The 19,664-nt window shown below is 45.7% G+C and overlaps 1 protein-coding gene and 1 long non-coding RNA gene across 2 annotated transcripts; both read right to left on the bottom strand.

Annotated features, from left to right (window-relative positions):
• Positions 1 to 901: 901 nt before the first annotated feature.
• Positions 902 to 13,884, bottom strand: LOC144175993 (ankyrin repeat and SOCS box protein 8-like). Its single transcript, XM_077705078.1, has 3 exons — positions 13,260 to 13,884; positions 6,013 to 6,363; positions 902 to 4,987 (listed from the first exon to the last, which is right to left on the bottom strand). The coding sequence occupies exons 1-3, from the start codon at positions 13,476 to 13,478 to the stop codon at positions 4,601 to 4,603; spliced, it is 957 nt and encodes a 318-aa protein (XP_077561204.1). The 5' UTR covers positions 13,479 to 13,884; the 3' UTR covers positions 902 to 4,600.
• A 1,810-nt stretch (positions 13,885 to 15,694) lies between these two features.
• Positions 15,695 to 17,482, bottom strand: LOC144163725 (uncharacterized). Its single transcript, XR_013320968.1, has 5 exons — positions 17,361 to 17,482; positions 16,278 to 16,404; positions 16,120 to 16,199; positions 15,982 to 16,062; positions 15,695 to 15,911 (listed from the first exon to the last, which is right to left on the bottom strand). It is a non-coding gene; the product is annotated as an uncharacterized LOC144163725 (long non-coding RNA).
• Between the last annotated feature and the right edge of the window lie 2,182 nt (positions 17,483 to 19,664).

Below are 19,664 nucleotides of genomic sequence, written 5' to 3'. Positions count from 1 at the left end.
AGAAAACGTTCCACAACCAGGGAGTTGACCGTATCGGAAGATCTACCATGCTTTAGAGCCTCGTTGGAATCAGCAACAGTTTTTTACTAGTATATTTGAAGGTTCCCATTGTGTGGAATTATCTGCCCTCAGCATTACCGAGAGCGATCACCTTCAAACTCTATGCATTGAAGGGCATCAAGATAAAGGTAGTGTTCTAGGTAGATAGCAGTTGTGTTCAAGCAGACCACGCAGCAGTATCTGACTGCACTTTCCTGATCAAAAACCGGGGTGCACTCATTACGCCAGTGTGTCCTGTCAATCAATCGAGGCGCCTGTCAATCGAAACAGCATGCAAAAGCAGTGGGGAAAGCATTTCATCTTTGCCAACCTAAGCACACTAACGCTGTGTGCTTCCTTTGATTACAAGTAGTGTATATTTAGTGTGAAGTGTCGCTTTACAAGAGATTAGAGCTAATGTGGAATGTGCTCTTTGTCACTCGACAAAGAGACCATAGCACAAAAACCGGACAAAGAACGAGAGGACACAACATACCCTCTCTCGTTCTTTATCTGGGCTTTGGGATCTCTCAAAGGAAGTGCACTTTTTTCTGTTATTACTTGTGGGGACCACGTGTATCCCCATGTTGCACTGTGCGGCACCATCAGGGCTAGCAGCCCAATGCCATCAAGGGTACGCTGCCTTGGCAGCAAGGACGCTCGAGCACAGGTGCCCTGGAGGACCCCCCATCCCCCCTCGAAAAACCCTTCTCTCACAAAGTGCAAATGCTTTCTCTAGAGCTCTTCTGTGAAGGTATAGTGTACTTGAAGAGAGAGGCGTGTCATCAAAGGACAGTAGAGTGGAAGGGGGGGGGGGGGGGGGGGGGATCCTTGTTGTGACAAAAATTTTAAAAGATGGTTAAAGAAATTGCAGGTGGTGCTGGCTGCAACTGGAGTTCACCAGTAAACTCCTCAACCCCACAAAATTTTTTTACCACAGAACAGACCCGCACGACTTATGTCCATTCGGGCCCACTGCAGCAAAGGTTGGAAGCAAGTGTGTAAGACTAGGAACACTCTCTTCCTCGATCCCAAGACCAGGACAGTGCCCCATCAGGGGACAGACCAAGTCTGTGGACATAGACTGCTTAGTGAGCTTGAGACAGCCGCTCCAGTAAGTGTTCCACATCTGGACCGAGCAGTAAAGCTCACTTTGTTGACTTCACCAGCCTCTGAGCGCATACTTGGCACTTTCCAGTGAGTCAATCAATTGATTGATTGATTGATTGTGGGGTTTAACGCGCCGATGCAACGCAGGCGATGAGGCGCGCCGTAGTGGAGGGCTCCGGATTAATTTTGACCACCTGGGGATCTTTATCGTGCGCCGAAATCTCGTACACACGGCCGTTTTTGCTTTTCGCCTCCATCAGAAAAGCGGCCGCCGCGGCCGGGAATCGAACCCGCGACCTCGTGCTCAGCAGCGCAACGTTTTAGCCACTGAGCCAAAGTGAGTCAATCAAACCATGTCGCCAGGGGGATCGCGGCTTTTGTTCTCGTGCTCTAGCTTGCGGGCCGGGTATTACAACCTTTTTATAGCTACCATATCATGCATCATGAAGTGTTTGCTCCTAGAAGCTGCATGGCCTGAGTGCGTGCAAAGCTGGGCTGTGACGCTGTGTGCCATGAGGTTGGCATTCAGGCCACAAATGCAAGCCATAAGCTAAAATTTCAGCCCATAAGCAAAGCTAAACCAGGCAAAAACTGAGTAATCGCCTTGTAATGAAAACAAAATTAAGCACTTCCAATGAGTTGTGAATGAAAAAGCATGAACGTCCAGTTGAACACCTGAGACACCTTGCTTCTGACTTGCATTGCTGAAGGGCTTTGTAATTTTGCGCTTGGGACTCTCACCAGCCACGGTTACTCAGTGGCTATGGTGCTGTACTGCTGAGCCTAAGGACACAGGGTTGATCCCGGCCACGGTGGCTGCTTTTCTGATGGAGGCAAAAAGCAAAAGTGCCTGTGGATATTTCAGCGCAGATTAAAGATCCCCTGCAGGTGGTCAAAATTAGTCCTCAGCCCTCTACCATGGCGTGCCTCTGCCCTCTGTGTAGCTCGGGTGTAGCTTCTGCATGTAAAACCCCACATTCAATCAATCAATCAATCAATCAGCTTGAGACAATCTGCGTTAAGACTTTACCTGCCATTCTATATAAAAAGAATATGCATTAAATCTATGCGCAAATAGCTTATTCTGCAAGCTTATAAACCCTGCCTAACTTGCATTTGCTTCTGCCTGCCTGAGCCAACCGCATAGCTGCCCATAAAACATCATAGGTTCTAGTGCGGGAATCGAGCTAGTGCATCGCATGGCCATTCTCTTCTTTTCTAATTATATAGCCTATTTGAGTTAGGTTTGCGTTACAAGTGGTGGCAGTGTTATTTTAAAGAGGCATTCTTTCGACTCAACCAAACGTGCATTTTGTTTGCACGGCCCCTTTAATGCTTCCGCATTAAAATCAACCGGCGACGGCTAAGTGGCCTGGACACTGCTACTTCAATAGGTGCACGGAATGGAAGTTGTACCTGCAAGCTGGAGTCCCCAGAAAGGCCTGCTTCAGCTGCTTTTGCGTGATGACTGTAATTTAATGTGCTTGTGATGAGACAGCAACATATTAGTTTTGCTCATTTTCAACTGTCTGGGGTGCAGCAGCCCCAACAAGTGAGGCAAAGCAGGCAAGTGCAGCCGTAATAAATCTAAGAAAAAGGTGCACCGCACTTGATGCAGCCAAAAATCAAAATGTCCAAGGCTGGGCTCATAATGGCGGTTGTGGAGCAGTTTGGCCACTGTGGTGCATGACGGTGATATCTGGGTGTACTGGCACAGGATGGTGCAGGTGAAGAGAGCTTGGCACCAAATGGCGCAGCAGTTCGGCCACTGCACCAAGCACATATGTTGAGATAAGAGGGTTGCTACACCATGGCATGCCACAACGCGGGCTTCCAAGGTTGTAGCTACATGGCTGAAACCCCAGCTAGCTAGCACAGTAGGCAACAGAATCCCCCAAAATTCCCCAAGAGTTCGTGACGTCCCAGAGGGACACCTTGACGGGTTCGACTTACTGACAAAGCGACAACAGGCTCCAAAGGGCCAGGACGAACCAAAAGAATTGGCCGAGTGGTACAGTGCATATTGATCACGGCGACTGGGCCAAGAACTACACTATACCAATGGCATAGTTGGTTGGCATAGTCGCGTTTGGTTGGAGCCGAAGGCTCCATCCCAAACAAGCAGTGGCGCGGGGGCGGACGATTCGTGTCTCCCTCGTGATCTTTGTTCCTTATCAGCCCCCCCGAAGCGCACGTGCCGCCCTTAAAAGGTGTGGGGGCAAGGAGGAAGGTTCTGGGTGGACAGCAGCAACAGCAGGGCAGTTGTCCCTGCTGGCTCACGACATGACGTGGCAAAGTGACTTAGCTCTTTGGGGAGGTAAAGGGTATCTAAAAGGTCCCCACAGTGCACTAGAGGAACTTTCAGCACCGAGTTCCTTTCATTGGGCTGATGTAGCCGTTGCAAGGAAACGGCTCCACAACTAAAGTACCAAAACCTAAACTATGCATTTGCACTTCATCTATGGACCATGTCCCTTGTTCCCCTTGTACATTTCAGACCTTCTTGTATTAGAACAGTCCCATTAACAGACACATGTGTGCCAGCATATGTACAGCCATCTGGCATGGAGCTAATTAAAGGGGAGAAGAGGCGGCGCATACAATGCGGTGCAATCCATCCCCACACAGCTGCTGCTCAATCATCAGCAGATGCACTTAGCTTTTGGGCAAGTCCACACACGTGTCGCGGGTTTGTTGAGTTTGTGTTCTGTGAGCTCTGGTAACTCTAGAGATTGTAACAATGGGCGCCACTCTTTTGACTAGCAGTACAAGTGACCTTGTACAAGAGTGACGACGGAAAAATGCTGAGACCATGACATGACGACATGCAGCTGAAACGGACGACCAAAGGCGACGGCATTTGGCAATGCGGCGATGATTTGTTTTAAACCTGTAATCAGTGTCCATTTCATCATTTCTTGCAAAACGGCAATAAATGGTAATGTGCGAAAGGACAAAACGGGAGAAAACGAATGCCAACACATTACTGTCGCATGAATCTCATTGATTGCTGCCAGTTTTTTTGCTTTTGCGTCTGTGGGAGTGTGGGTTACACTGCACATACCGAATTAATAATGGCACTTGCTAACATGTGATTGTGTTCAAACATGTTCGCATAACAAGTGCATGCCTTCACTGGCCAACAAAAATATGAATTCTTTTCCCCCAATGCACAACAAACATATCGTGCTTCGTGAACAGACAAATGCAGCCGAAATGCGCCATTAATGGTATGCTCACCACTGCAAAGGTTACCCGCGGGAAGCTTTATGGGTAACAAATGCTCACACACTTGCCACGCCTGTTGTGCTGGCCTCATAGCGCATAGCACTGGCAACGGGGCACTGTGCAAAGGGAGTTCCAGCCACAGGCTCCAGCTACAGCAAAAGGTACAAGCTAGACAGAGCTGTTCTGGTCACTGAAGGCACAGTGTTCGGCTGGGCGCGTGGAGTCAGGCCGCCTCTTCCAGCAGGAGGAACCTCTGCAGCCGCTCGGGCACGGGCAGGGCGGACACGGCCGAGGGCAGGTGGCAGGGGCCGAGGCAGCGGCGCACGGCGCTGCGGCCCAGCTGGGCCAGTGGCCGCGGCGTGGTGCACAGGTTGAGCAGGCGTGTGCGCATGCGCTTGTCGCGGGCCAGCAACGGCGGCAGCCGGCCCTCGCGGTCGCGCACCTCGACAGAGCCCATGCTGCGTAGCAGCAGCTCGAAGGCCCGCTCGTCCACCTCCAGGCCCGCTGCCAGCAGCAGGGCCAGCCGCGACAGCGGCACTAGGCCCGCACAGTTGCGCACGTCCGGCGATGCGTTGTGCTCGAGCAGCACCTGCACGCACGGGTAGTGGCCCTGCACCGGAAGCTTCGGGTGAACAGTGCTGCCAGTACAGGCTGCGACCAAATGCTTGCTTTCTTGTGACAATATCCTCAGCCCATGAGAGCTTTCTCCGTGCATGGTACCCTCTCCCAATACCCAACAGGCCCCATTTCAGACAGATCATGCATCCTTGTCTGATGCCTATTCTGAAGGAAACTTGTTACAATGAAACGTTACTGCACCTTTCCATTTGCCGCATGTGTCTCCTTTATGTGAGTATGCTCAACTCCCTTTTCACCGGCATGACTGAACTGAAATTGCACTGAACCAGATCCATTTTCATACTAGCCGTGTTATATTCTCAATTTTCTCGCTGATAGCATAAGTAGTTAGTATGATCCTAATGAGGAGAAATGTAGGGTTATATGGTTACCCATTAGTTTTGTGAACTCTGTATACAACAGACAGCAGATGTAGCAAAGGAAGTGAGGGAAAAGGTGGTACCGTGGGTTATTAGTAAGGACTCATCCGATTTCAATTATACAACTGGCGTTGAAGAAAAGGAAATCGGGCAACTTAAATTGGGGCCCCTTACCACGAAGACTACATACAACGTTGCTTCATTCGAAAAACTGCCAAGCTGCAATGGCAAGCACACCAAGTTCACACTTTAACACATAACGCTAACCTAGATACAACAAGTGCTGATGCCTGGGATTGGCTGAAGCTGTTCAAAGACAACCACAAAGCAAAGATTGCAGGCGGAACTCAAAGAAGTTCTTCCCTAGCAACAGAGGCCTTTATCCATGGGCCATAGAATGACAAGCTATGCAGCACCCACAGTGATTAAGCAAAGCCTTCATGACAGCGTAAAACCAAGGCAGTGGCTCTTTGTGACAGCCTCCAGCCTGTGAAGGTGGCACTGCTGAGGCCCCACCCATGCTATCCACTGCCCTGCCCCAAGGGTGCACTCTGATGCAGAGTGACAAAACCCTGCCCCAAGCTGAGGGTGGAATGTGGTGACGCGAGAGAAAATGGGCACCATGGCCGAGGCGTACCGGTTGGTGGCTTCCTAAAGGAGTGCCTTCTAGTGGATCAATAAGGCGGAAATCACCCGGATGCCACGGTTCCTCTAAGCTCAGCGCCCACAGGGGCCCCACCTTCATGGCGGCCCAGCTGAGTGGGGTGTCGTGGTTGAAGTCGGTGCAGTCGGCGTCTGCGCCATGCTCGAGCAGCAAGCGGCAGCAGTCGGCCCGATTGCGGAAGGCCGCCCAGTGCAGGGCTGTGTTGCCATTGGTGTCCACGTTCTCTGTCTCCGCACCTGCCGCCAGCAGCAGTGACGTGCACGAGGCGCTATGCTCGGCTGCGTGGTGCAGTGCTGTCCGGTGGTAGCCGTCAAAGCGGTTCACCTGCGTGCGCCAAGCAAGGCTGCTGCTGGCTCCTTGTCCTGTCGCATACTGGTCGAGTGCACTTCAAGCACAAACACCACCAGGTCTAAGCACATGCACCATTGTACGTCCCTCCCCTCGCAATGAGTCTGGTCACACGGTTCTCAACCCAATAACCCTTTCTTCACCAATGTTAGCAATGCTGTGTCTGTGGAGAACAGTGATGGAACACCAGAATGCTGTAATTTTGTTGGCACCTTGGCTTCGCTCTTTAATGGGCCCAAAAGGATGCATTGTAGAGCAAAAACCTCACCACGATTGAAAAGAAAAATGTTTCCCTTAGTTTGTACACCTAATTAGTGTCCTAGTGTTAGCTTATTTCATTCTTCATTTGCTGCTTCTGTTCGCTAGCCCCCATTAAATGACAAATGTGTTCCCTCAGTTTGCACACATCATAGCTTATTTCGTTCCTCATTCATTGCTTTTGTTTGCTTGCCCCATGCAGAATATGATGGCCGAAGGATCACCTGCCCCGTGACTCAACAAGAGCCTAATGCAAGATCAGAATAGGCAGGTCTGGACAGTGCTCTATCGTTGAGCAATAAGCACGGGATTAACCAGAAGGGTTTGGCACTACCAGGGCGACAATGGTGCCGGCTGGTTGCCTCGAGCCTGCTGTAACTGCAGATTTTTTGCATGTTTGGCAAAAAAAATGGCCCAAGGTCCATTCGCAGGGCCCCTTGAAGTTCGTGCCATCGCGGTACATATTTACAGTGCTTCAATGAGGACCACTCACAAAATCCATGAATGTGCTTCAAGACCCGCTATTAAAAAAGCATCACAAGGCAAAGAACCTCAAACTTCAAAGAGCACGTTTTAAACTTATCTATTGCCGTTAATCATAAATATAAATACCATGCAGAAATTGATTCTGTTATGCAGGTGGCTCAACGTTATACAAGTCAGCAATAGCATGTTAAGCTTAGCATATACAAACAATATACATGATTGAGAATAAGGGGGTGGCTTGTTGAATAACACCAAAAGGGAAGCCAGCAGTGAAGAATGTCAAAAAGGGTATTGGGGAAGTACTGTGTGTCCTGGTTCATTACATTATTTTTTAAGATTAAAAAATTCTTACTTTCACACGAAACGATTGATTGATTGTACGGTTTAACGTGCTGATGCAATGCAGGCAATGCAGCGCACTGTAATGGAGGGCTCCGGATTAATTTTGACCACCTGGGGATTTTTAAAGTGCGCCAAAATCTTGTACGTGCACATACATGTTTTTGTTTTTTGCCTCCAGCAGAAAAGCACACGAAACAGGTGGAATTATTTTTACTATGCTGTCATTAGCAGTCCTCACTGCTGGCTTTCCTCTCTCTCTCTCTCTTCCTCTATGCATGTGCGCGCATGTGGAATTGGTGTTTTACATCCCGAAGCAACACCTAGACCCCGCGGTGTGCATAGCGGGGGACTATGGATTAATTTGGACCACATGGCAACATTCAATATGTGCCAAAAGTCCACACAAACATGGATTTATTTCTTGTCTCCAGGAGTAAAACAAACGCTCTGGCACAGTATCAAATGTGTGGATTCATGATCAGCAGCCCAACAGCCACTGCAAGCAATGTGCAAGTAATGGTGCACGCTTATGCCATTGCTTATTCCCCCCTTTCCTCCCCCTCTCGAAAAATATGCTAACTGCAGTATTCCACAGAAGTGCAATAATGCCTCTTACTCCTAAGCTTTTGTGTGTACTCTTCTAGTGGACAAATCTTGACTAGTTTCAGTGGCAGCGAAGACGGCTTATCTGTTGGTGGTGGCGGCTTGTCTGTTGGTTGCACTCATTGGCATTTCATGCCATGCACATATTTAGCCCGAGCTGTTGCAAAAGGGCCGTGAAAACAAAATTAACCAAACTTGCTGAGATAGTTGGTTCATTTCTGCCGTAAAAAAAATAGGGCAGTAAACAGACGAAGATGCCTGTATATGTTGTTTGTGTCTACCTTCATCTCCATCTGTTTACCGCCACATTCTTTTTTACAAAATACAAGGAAGATGGTACTTTCCAAGATCCAGCGACTTCACAGTGGCAGGCAATGTGTGCCGCAGCTAGACAGGAGTTAACAATGGCAAACAATAGAATCCAGCGAGCTGAACTTTGCCGTAATGACCTCTCTGCATTTTTTATTGGTGCAAATGAGGGAATGGGCACGACACTTCGCGAGAGCAAGCACATTTACTACGCATTTGAACAATGTGGCAATACACACAGCTTCACCATCAAAGGAGACTGCATCCGTCAAGCAAACGTAAACTCTTTTAACAAGGAGTCTTGCACCATTTCAATTCATGTTTTTAACCCCTTTTATTTTACTTTGCCACTGCCTACCTGTAAATGCTAGCGCGACTGCTTGAACCATGAGCTCGTCTAACATTATAAACTTGGCAAAAACGACGAGTTAATGCACACTGGTTCGTTCTTGCACCCCCTGAACTAATGAACCAACACATGCTTACTTCAGAAAAAAGCATGTGCTTTTTTTTTTTGAGGAAACTGTCTGCAAGTGGTTTGCACGCAGAGCACTGCACTTTTGGCGCCTCTTGTTGCTTGGGGGCGACATCGAAACCAAAACCAATCCAGGTCCCACGACGAAAGCACAAGAGGAAAAACTTGATATGGTGTTCACTGCAGTGCAACTTTTGGAAGCGAGTAATGTTAACCTGCTGGAATCGGTAAGCAAACTGCTATGCACTCACATTGTACTAAGAAACGACCTAGAATTGCTGACCAAACTCATACACGAAATAGAAGGCAAAACTGAATTGTTTTCCGCAGAGGAAAATCTTGAGTCTGGATGTTAGTCTACTGAAAATGTAAAAACAAATTATAATCACAGTGTGCATCAGGGCATTCCCTCACTCTCCCAGTAGCAATGAGCGTGACATTGCTATGATGCAGGACAAAATAGACAATTTAGAAAACCGCTCCAGGTGCTCTAATCTTCTTTTTTACGGTATTCAAGACACGGGCGAATCAGAAGGCTGAGAAACGTCCGAGCAAACAGTAAAAAATTCTGCGAAGACCAGCTGGGAGTAGCAGCAGTATTAATTGCACGTGCACATTGCCGTGGGTGAATTTCAAACGAGCTCACTAGACCCATAATCATGAAGTTTTTCGAAGAAAATGAAACTGACACAGTACGGAGTAATGGCCACAAGTTGCAAGATATGGAATTTGGCATTTCTCGAGGTTGCTCCGCGGCAGTTCGGGGGAGAAGAAAAAGATCATCGCAGTTCTCAGTCTATACAGAGAGACAAAGACCACATCAACCTTGTCTCTAACAAGCTAAAAATTAATAAGGAAGTTTACATATGGGATACCGAAGCACATTCTGTAAAGCTTGTTTCCCCTGTGGTTCCTCCCAATTGATGCAACATCAGCCATTCATCCTCAGCTAAGCTGCAACAAGCGAGCCTTAAAAACTGCAATATTAGTACTGAGGATGGTTGTTACTTCTTATACGCCAACATTAGCACTGTTATTCGTAAAAATGTTGCATTATCTTCATTAATCAACTCAACATCTGCAACAGTAACAGCTTTAACTGAAACTTGGTTAAATATACTATTCCTAGCGATAGCATATTCGTTTGTGAAACAGACTTCAATATTTTTCATTGAGATAAGGAAAACTACTGCTGTGATGGTGTCCTTCTTGCTGTAAGTAGATGGTATTTGGTAGTGCCAATGACCACTAGCACTTTCCTTGAATGCATACTGATTTCGTTAAAATTCAAATCAAGTAATATATTGTTCAGGGCTGGGCACAGATGCTTCGAAATGTATTCTGGAATACAAATATCACGATGCATGCGTTGGGTGCATCAACATGATGTTCTGCAAACTGTTCTAATATTCTTGGCTTGGTTCTGACTAACGATCCAGATATATGCTCCAAAGTAACACCTCTTAGTGGTCTATCCAATCATGACGTGCTAACTGGTCACATAGTTTTTTTTTTTCTTGTATCAAAAGGCAAACACTGAGAAAGCTCATTAGGTGTTACAGAAAAACTAAATTCGATCGTATTAACCATGAACTATCACTTCTTGCTGTTGACTTTCCGAGAGGTAACTTGTCGCTACCATTGAAGAAAACTGGCTACTACTAAATAATGGTCTCTAATTTGATAGATAAATGGATCCCGTTCATCTCCACAAAATCTGATAATACTGCTTTTTGGTTTTCACAGAAACTTTGCCACCTAAACAAAACAAAAAAAAACTATTCAGGCAAGATTACAAAAATAAATTACCTGAACCCTGGAAACGGTACAACGCATGTGAGAGAATGTCAAAAATTACTTAAAACCTTATGCAGGCAGTCATTCTAACGCGACTTATCATCGATGCTAACAAATAACCCTCAGCGTTTATGGGGTGTCATCAATCCCAAGACCCCTGACATCGTCTTTACTGATCACAATGGTGAAATAATAACTGGCAGTGACTGTTCGGAACTACTCAACAAAACGCTTTCCTTGGTACTTACGCTTAATTTTTTCGACCCACAGGCTACCATAATAATTTCAGAAATAACAATAACCAATGCTGTCATATATCCTCTCCTCACTAAACTCAAGATTTCTTCCTCTGCTGACAATACTGGTTTAAATAAAACAATTCCGAAAAATATAGCACAAAGCATCTTCGCAATATTATCCGCCCCATACCAGCAGCCACTATCAACCGATGTTACACCCCATGATTGGAAGGTGGTGAAGGTTGTTCCATTCTTCCAAACTGGTGATCGTACCTCACCCCTTAACAATCGCCCCATTTCTTTAACCAGTACCATATGTAAACTAATGCCACTCTCAGATCATTAACTACCTCGAAGAGCATGGCCCTATATTACGGCATCACACGTTTTCCACACAGGCTATTCATGTGCCACAACTAGCTGGCTTCATTCATGACTTACATTCATCATAGATGCCGGCATTCAAGTAGACACAATTTTCTCAGGCTTCTAGAAAGCATCTGATCGTGTCCCTCACCATTGACTTATTCACCAGCTTACACTAATGAACACCGGCCCTTGTGCTGTCACATGCATAAAAGGCTTGCTTTCTGACAGGATGAAATTTACACCAAATTAACAAGTCCAGTTAACAAGTTACACCAGTTAACAAGCCCAGTGAAGTGTACTTGGGGCCGTTGCTTTTGTAATTTATATTAATGATCTACCAGACTGCGCTAAATCTAACAGACTGATGACTGCGTAATGTACCGTAAAATTCAATCTAACCATTACCACGACATTATTCAATCTGACCTAATTCTATAAACACATGGTGCTCGACCTGGCTAGTGCCTCTAAATCTTGCTAAAACAAAATTAGTGTCATTTAATAATTAGGCCAACCAAAATTCAGCATCTTACATATTAAGAGAGAGCCTCGTAAAGAAAAATTTCACCTACAAATACCTTGGCGTGCCCCTAACCAGTACCTTGACATGGAATAATCACATTTACTTTATCCTCGCGTCTGCTAACCGTTCTCTTGGTTTCCTCAAATGTAACCTCAGACATGCTCCCATGCACTTTATGGAAGTTGGCATATACTACACTAATACGCCCTAAACTAGAGTGTACATCAGCCATTTGGGACCCTCATCAGTCATATCTAACAAATGACTTAGAAGCCCCTCAAAACCGTGCTGTATGCTTCATAATTTTCTATTACTCCCATTATACCAGTGTAACAGCATTAAAAATCATGCTGAGCTCGAAGCCTTATCACGTCGTCGCGACATATCTCTCTGAACACGATTTCACAAACTGTACTATCCTGCGTCCCTCCATAACGACTTCATCTGTGAACCCACAGCCATTTTTCCCCGTCGGACCATTCATGCAAAGTCAAACGCATCACGTGCCGTACCCTTGCATTCGGCCAATCATTTGCACCGTGTACTGCAATCAAACATAATAATCTGCCATCACACATTGTTACTAAACCAAATACCATGACATTTACTGACACTTTGCACAATAATATCCGTGTATAATATATACACGGATATTACACACTCCTTTCACACAGTTCTTGCACTGGTAAATGACATCTCGATGACACCATCCTACACTGTGTCGTTCGTTTCAGGTGCGGAGCTGATAACTGTTCTTATTGTTATATTTTGCATTTTACCTCGTTGATTACGCTAATGCAATGTAATTTATTTTTGTCATTTCTTGGTTGTTGTTGTATTTGCACTTTTTGTGACACCAATGTAACCCCCTTACCTATGTAATACCCTCCCCAGAGGACCTTTAGGGTTTTTGTGAAACAAAAAATAAATAAATAAAAGCGCTGCCGAAAAGCTTGGTTTGGCCGCACGCCACCGGAGCAATGCGGGAAAGCCCGTCACTGGGAGCATGTTTTTGAACTTCGAAGTGCAACATCAAAAATTTATTAGAATAATACCGCTACTCGATTCGAAGCCGAATAGAATTTTGCGTTATCTGCTTCGATATTCCAGAGTTTCTAACATTTGCGCACACCTACTAATTTTTCCTGGCAGAAGCACAAATTCCCCGAGTTTCATCTTGAGCGCAAAACGACGTAACGAAGTGAAGGAGGAGGCACAGACTTCAAAATCCCTAAGAACTCCCGTTTCCCCTGTTGGTAGACACCCTATTCCACATGCTCTGTAGTGAAACTTTGCACGGTCGAGTTGCACAGAAACACCGTTGAACCCCACAAATGAATCGAATTCTGTCTGTACCCGTAAAAATACTTGCCACCCAAGTTGGTCAGGGAGATATATCGGCACACATCAGCTGGCAAGCGGCTAACAGCAGCAATGAGGCGGCGCTTGCACATGATTAGGTAATTCTTACGTCGGCGCCCCACTTGAGAAGCACGGCGACGCTGGAGGCGTCCCCCATCATGCAGGCGCAATGCAGCGGCAGGAAGGTGCCGTGCGCCTGGTTCACATCGGCTCCCTGGCGTATCAGCTGCTCGATGTCCTCCTGCCTCGTGCCGCCCACACCGATAGCCCGCAGCAGCCTCTCGGACAGCGTGTACGATCGCTGGACGTGCTCCATCAGGTACCACATAGGGTTCCCGCGAGAGCCACGGCGGTTGCACGGGGAGACGCGCGCTTTTCCCTACCAGTGAGCATTAGCAAAGCAAGCGTTTTCCCGAAGTCCCGCGGCACAGAGCAGTCGCAGGCCTCATCTTAGCCGCCGTCGCTGCTGCTGTCGTCACTGTGCGGATGCTCCGCGCTTCCCTCAGTTACTCGCAGGCACCTTTTTGCTGGCAGCACCTTTGAAGGAGACGATCAACGGGCACGGCGGCAGCTTTGCAGCTGTTAACATAACAGCGCCGCGCCAATGCCCCAACCCAACCAATGCCAACGCTGCCTACACATAATGATGATGATGATGTATGGCCTGTCCTGTGATTTTCCACATCGCCTCCTGTATTTTTACAATGCCAAACGCATCAGTAAGGTGGCTAGCCACCTTAGCATCAGGCCGGGCTGGCCAACCAAGTCCTCCCTGTTCTATCCGCTATACCCAATCTAAAAACGTTGGCTATACCTGTTCTGTGACCAAGTCCTCCCCACAGAACAGGGAGTGTCCTCCCCTTCTACTCTGGCCGCTCTCTCCAATCGGTAGCCTTCCCAGCCATCACCTCCTTTACTACTACAATGCCTGCAGCATCACACCAAAGCGTGTCCGCCTTGCCCTCTCTCACTGCGTTTGAATTCCGAGTGGTGGCGCCACCCAGCGATCCTCCCGTTACCGATCCTCTTTGCTAGGTCGCAAGGTGCCAGACTATCCGCGGGCACACCGTGCACCAACGTATCTATAAACGTTGCCGTGCACTGAGCATTCCCGCTTTTTGCCAGTAAACGGCTCTTCAGATTACATAATTTTTACAATATGTGTGAGCATACCTGCCGCTAAATTCGTTTAAGCAATACCGGCCCATTAAGCAAGCGACATCGTTTTGTTCGTACAATTTAAAACCGAAGATTACGATCTGTTGCCGCCCATTCTTCAGCTTGCGGAAGAAGGATCCTGATGTCTCCAACAAATTTCTCAGTGAACTGCCCTGAAAGCACAATGGGTAAAGAGCATTTCTAGAGGGAACACCTGGAACCCAACTCAACGTTCTGTTACTCGATCGTTCTGTAGCCTGCATACTTTCGGACGGAAGACTTTCGTAGTAACAGAAAAAGTAAAGATGTGCCTATAGTGTTTTCCCGCTTTACCCTTCGTACATGAGGCCGGCACCGAAAAGAGAAGCAAAGAGCGATGTCACCCTAGTAGCACAGAATGTTGCCCGAACATTTCCACAACGTTTCCCCTTAACGTTGCGTTGCCAAAACGTGGCTAATGTCCGCTTTTTTTAACGTTAGTGCAATGTTTCCCAGAAACATTGCGTCAACATGATATTAGCATTGCTCCAACATGGGGGCAACGTTTTAAGGGTGTTGTTTTAATGTTTTGATAACGTTGTTTCTGAACGTTCGTCAGCGTTGCTACACTCTTGGAGCAACCTTCCAGCCACGTGCGGGACACATTTGAACAACGGTATGAGACGTTTTCTGATGACATTGCAGCAACTTTTCAGCTACATTTTCGCAACGTGCATACCACATTTAAGCATATATCCCTGTACCATTCGGACGTTGTGATAACATTGCTACAATCTTGCAGCAACTTTAGATCCACACTTTTAACATGAAGTTAGCATACAAAGAACGTTGCTGCAACGTTCAGCAATGTTTTTATGAAGTTGCAATAACATTCCTACAATTTTGCGGTAACTTTCCAGCTATATTTTGCCTACGTGCGGGTAACATTTAGAAAACGTCGCTATCATGTTCAAGCGATGCTTCCTACAACGTTACCGCGACTTTACAGATACGTTTTTTTCCCCACGAGGGCCACATCCGCGCACTGTTGATATGACGTTCAAGCAATGTTTCTCTTACGAAGCGATGATATTGCAGCAATGTACAGGTAACTTACAGTTACATGTATCTAATATACATGCAACAATAACTAGATGAAAATATTATAAGTTAACTTTTTCCTAGACAGACGATTGTTGACTGCATGATAAGCGAGCACTTCAAACCTCGTCCTCATAAACTCCTGAAAGGTATAAACTGGCATTTTAGACTGCATGTTCATACATTTGATCCCTACACTGACCAACACACACAATTAAGGCAGTCCGGCAAAGTAACAAACTAAGAAATGGCGGAATTTTAAAGCAAGGAACATGCCAGCTAGCGTAAATAACAACACTGACACTCTTTAAGATGAAAGAACATGTGCGTTTTATTTTACCATTAACAATCGATCCGAATACGTATTGTGTTAAAGCAATTGAATTTCGCAAGTACGCTGTTTCAGCCGTTGTCTTCGTTTTTCTCCTCCTGGGCTTGCTTGTTCTTCTGCCTTGACAAGTCAGTTTGATGACATACTTGACGGCCATGAACCCAGTAACATGGGGCTGTTACTGCCACGCTTCTGCGAAATGAAAAAAAAGCTGTAGTTTAGGAGAAGTTGCAAAGTTGTTACAGCATAGACAATGTCTCACCTCTCAGAACACCAGGACTTTCGGCATACAATATGGCCTCATCAATTTTCTTGTACTTCAAATGAGGTTTGACTGCCATTCCTGGAAAACAAACAAAATATGGCATTGCTCTAACACACAGGGTGCTCAGAAGCTCACCTGCAGTTTGGATGACGCTTGCTGCCAGATGAGCTTATTCGTGTGTCAATGTTGTGGTGCTGGTAAATCATAAGGTATTTCTGAAACAAAACAGAGTGTATAGAAGTGGTTCAGAAAACTGAAGTGAAGCAAATTTTAGCTAATAGAGAAAACCTTACCTTTAGGAAGGAATATTATAGCAAAACAGGCTTCTTCACTTTTCACTTTGTCTTGCTTGTTTAACTTTTTCTAATGCCCGTGCCAACTTTATGACGCACATCGCTTGAGTTGGTTTCTCAAGCATCCCTGGAAAACAGAAAAGGACAAAATACTGAATTATATAAAATAGCTTACAGCTTTCTTTCCAGGCCATTGAGTAATTAAGTGAAAAGTCTTCGATCAGACAGCTTGCCAGAGAATTTTCAATTAACAAGAGAAGCCGACCAACTGATGACGACGTGGTACGTCGGCAATCATTGAAAGAGGACGATAATTACCTCAATGGCCATAAACATAAAAACGCAACGAACAACAATTAGTAAACAGGCAAATGTAAAGAAGGGAAACATTACATGCACAACTAGATGAAATTACAACCGTGTATTTTCTTGGTTGCCTAATTTTACCTTTTGCTCTCGAAAAATGTGCTAAAAACTGGCTTGAGCTGTTTTATTTTCTTATTTTTATTTATTTTTGATCATTTTATTTATTTATTTTTATTTGTCATTTATTTTCTTTATAGTTATAAGCATCCGACGTAGACCAGCCTTTCACATGGAAAATATGTGAATAAAGACGTCAGGCGTTGTTTTTACATCGTAAGATGGTTCGCATAAGCAGCTGATAACATATGGCTTAACTGCAACGCTAAATTGTGTTCCGTTACAGCATGCCGCCGAAACTCGCGTGAAATTAAACATAACAAAGTTATATTTATTAGTTGTATTTTTCGCGTTCGTGAGCAGCTGCGGCGAGAAGTAAATTAAAAGCCAATCGTACATATCAAGGTTCTTGCAGAACATATATACACTCGATTTCAGCATCATAACAAAAAATCTACTACTGAGCGCCCACCTGATTTCTCATTATACTCTTTCCATAAAATTTAAGTGAATACGTGTTCCCCTTTTACAACCGTACGCATTCACAAAAGCAAGGATATGCTTAGAAGTTAGAAACGGGAGGGCAATCTTGTTCCCGCTCTTTTACGAAGTAAACTGCATTCGAAAGAACGAGGCGAGCTCAGAAAATCGAGCGCTTACCTTCACTGGTCGGTTGCTATGAACTTGCCGGCCCGCAAATATTCGCCGTAACATGCGGCCACACAACAATATTTCGTATGACATAGTTCCTTCTCCATTCCGTTTGATTGTCACTATGGCTGCTCCTTTCTGAAAAAAGCGCGCGCACTCTTCCCAACCCACCGCCGGCTGCCAGTGGCAAAGGAGCATGAGGGGAGGACCCCTCTGCGAGGGGCGCGCCAACACCACCTAGTCTAGGTGGTGTTGGGCGCGCACGTGTGCGCGTATGAGAGGAGGGTAGGACGCTGGCCAAGTACGAAAGCCTTTTCTTTCGGTCTTTTTTTTTTTTTTTTTTTCGGCCATCCCCCACTTCGCGCTCGGCTGCTGAAACTTCCTTCGCGACACACAGAAGGGACGGGACGGGACGGAGCGTCGACGAAAACAAAAAATAAGGCATGCAGGAAGAAAGGAATGCGCGAGACAGCGTGCCTGATTCCCAGCTGAAGTCTCGGAAAAAGGCGGGGTTCCGAGAACGCCTGGCGCCCTGCTGTATTTCGTTTCGCGCCAAGCAGAACGCGACAAGTGTTCGATGCATTGGAACCTCTTACGAATAAAAATTACACCAGGAAAAATCTGAAGATAGTGTGTTTAATGCTATTGGAAGGGAACAAGAGCAAAAATTTTCAGGTTACTTGGAAGGTTCGTTTGTATAATGAGAAAAGATCCTTGAAATAGGCCAATGAGCTTTCGTACAGGCAGTATCTCCTGGAAAATGGGTGTCACACCAGGGTTAGGTCTTTGTTTTGTTTTATTGTTTCATATATGTTACAATATCATGGTGCTCTGACTTTGGCGCTCGAGGTAGGTGAAATGTCTATGGGGAAGTTGAAATATAAAACAGCCCACTTCATGTTGTCTATTTCAAACAAAGGTGCAAGGTGTGGACTAGTTGGAACGTTCGCTGATCAGAGGGGCTATAACAGTGACTAAATGTCACAAGAAGGGGGCAATTTAAAGTACATGAACTTTTGGCTTTAATCTATTTCATAAATGAACCGTAATTACTGCGGCAATGTATATATGAAGGGAAAACACACGATTGTAATTAGCTGGCGACATGTATACGGCTCGCACACCCATATGATTCACAGAAATTTATATAGCTTGCATATAAAATTTCTCAAATAAATTAATTTTTTCGACCAATTATGAGGATCCAGCAACAAGGCAATGTTTGAGCCTTCTATCTAGATTATTTTTGTTTAAGGATATACAGGCGGCAACATAAAACAACCCGGCCATGCATGCTTTAAAGGGGCCATAAATAGGCCTCCGAAGGTCGCCATTGTAATCGCGCAATCGCTAGAATACCCATTCACGGCAACATTTACCAAATATTACACCTATTACACCTAACGAATAAAAACATGAAGCAAAAATTTGGTGTCAGTACTCCTTTAAGAGAGAAAGTTAACAGTGCGAGTCGCTTGTGAAAACTTAGCAAAATGGAACTGGAAATTTTCCTTGTCGATGCACGATTATCTTTTTATAATGCAACCGTTTACTACCAAAGGAAGGCGCGCAATGTTTTAACAATAGGAAAGGAAAGTTGGGAAGTCATTTCTGGATGCTGTTTTCAGGCAGTTATGAAAGAAATGTGCGCGAACTTCTTAAAGATACGGCCAACACGTCGAATGAAAAACACGGCGTATACCCGATCACTTTGTCTTTCCATATGGTGCACGTTTCCCAAAAGAACACATCTCCATTGTAAAGAGGCCGCGTTAAATTTCGGTATGATGTCATGGTGAAGTGAGCGGCTATGGAACGTAAAGGAAGCCAAGTCGGAGTAGATACCATTTGACGATGGCATAAAAAGCTATTTTCTTGTTGAAATTCCAGTTTGTTTATTTATTCAGCAAATAATGATTGCAAAATAACACACGGCAATGAAACCCAAGTTCTCATTCGTGCCTCACGACGTCGAAATGCTGCGCCGTCCGTTTCACGCGCGCGTTGGGTTAATTAGCAGGCGCTGTGCATTTGGTCAGTTTCCTGGATATATGCGGCATGCACATGGACAAAAACGCACCCGAGTGGCATTTGTAAAAGACTCACGAAAACAGCCCGATAGTTGGCCATACGTGACAACGCACAGTTGAGGGTGAAAGCTGTGCGGCTTTATCGGTGCTCAGCAGCTGTGTTTTGCTCTTTAAGTTTAATGATGTGTTAAAATCGCCCTAAAATATCTGATTTGACTGATTATGAGGTTTCATGCGCCGACGCTACACAGGCGACGAGGCGCACCGTAGTAGAGGGCTCCGG

Source organism: Haemaphysalis longicornis, unplaced genomic scaffold (genome assembly GCF_048455015.1).
Source record: "Haemaphysalis longicornis isolate Haplotype H1 unplaced genomic scaffold, Haemaphysalis longicornis Haplotype H1 scaffold_1, whole genome shotgun sequence".
Taxonomy (NCBI): Eukaryota; Metazoa; Arthropoda; class Arachnida; order Ixodida; family Ixodidae; genus Haemaphysalis; species Haemaphysalis longicornis.
The sequence above is the reverse complement of the archived record's forward strand: the minus strand, read 5'-3'. Positions and strand labels throughout refer to the sequence as shown.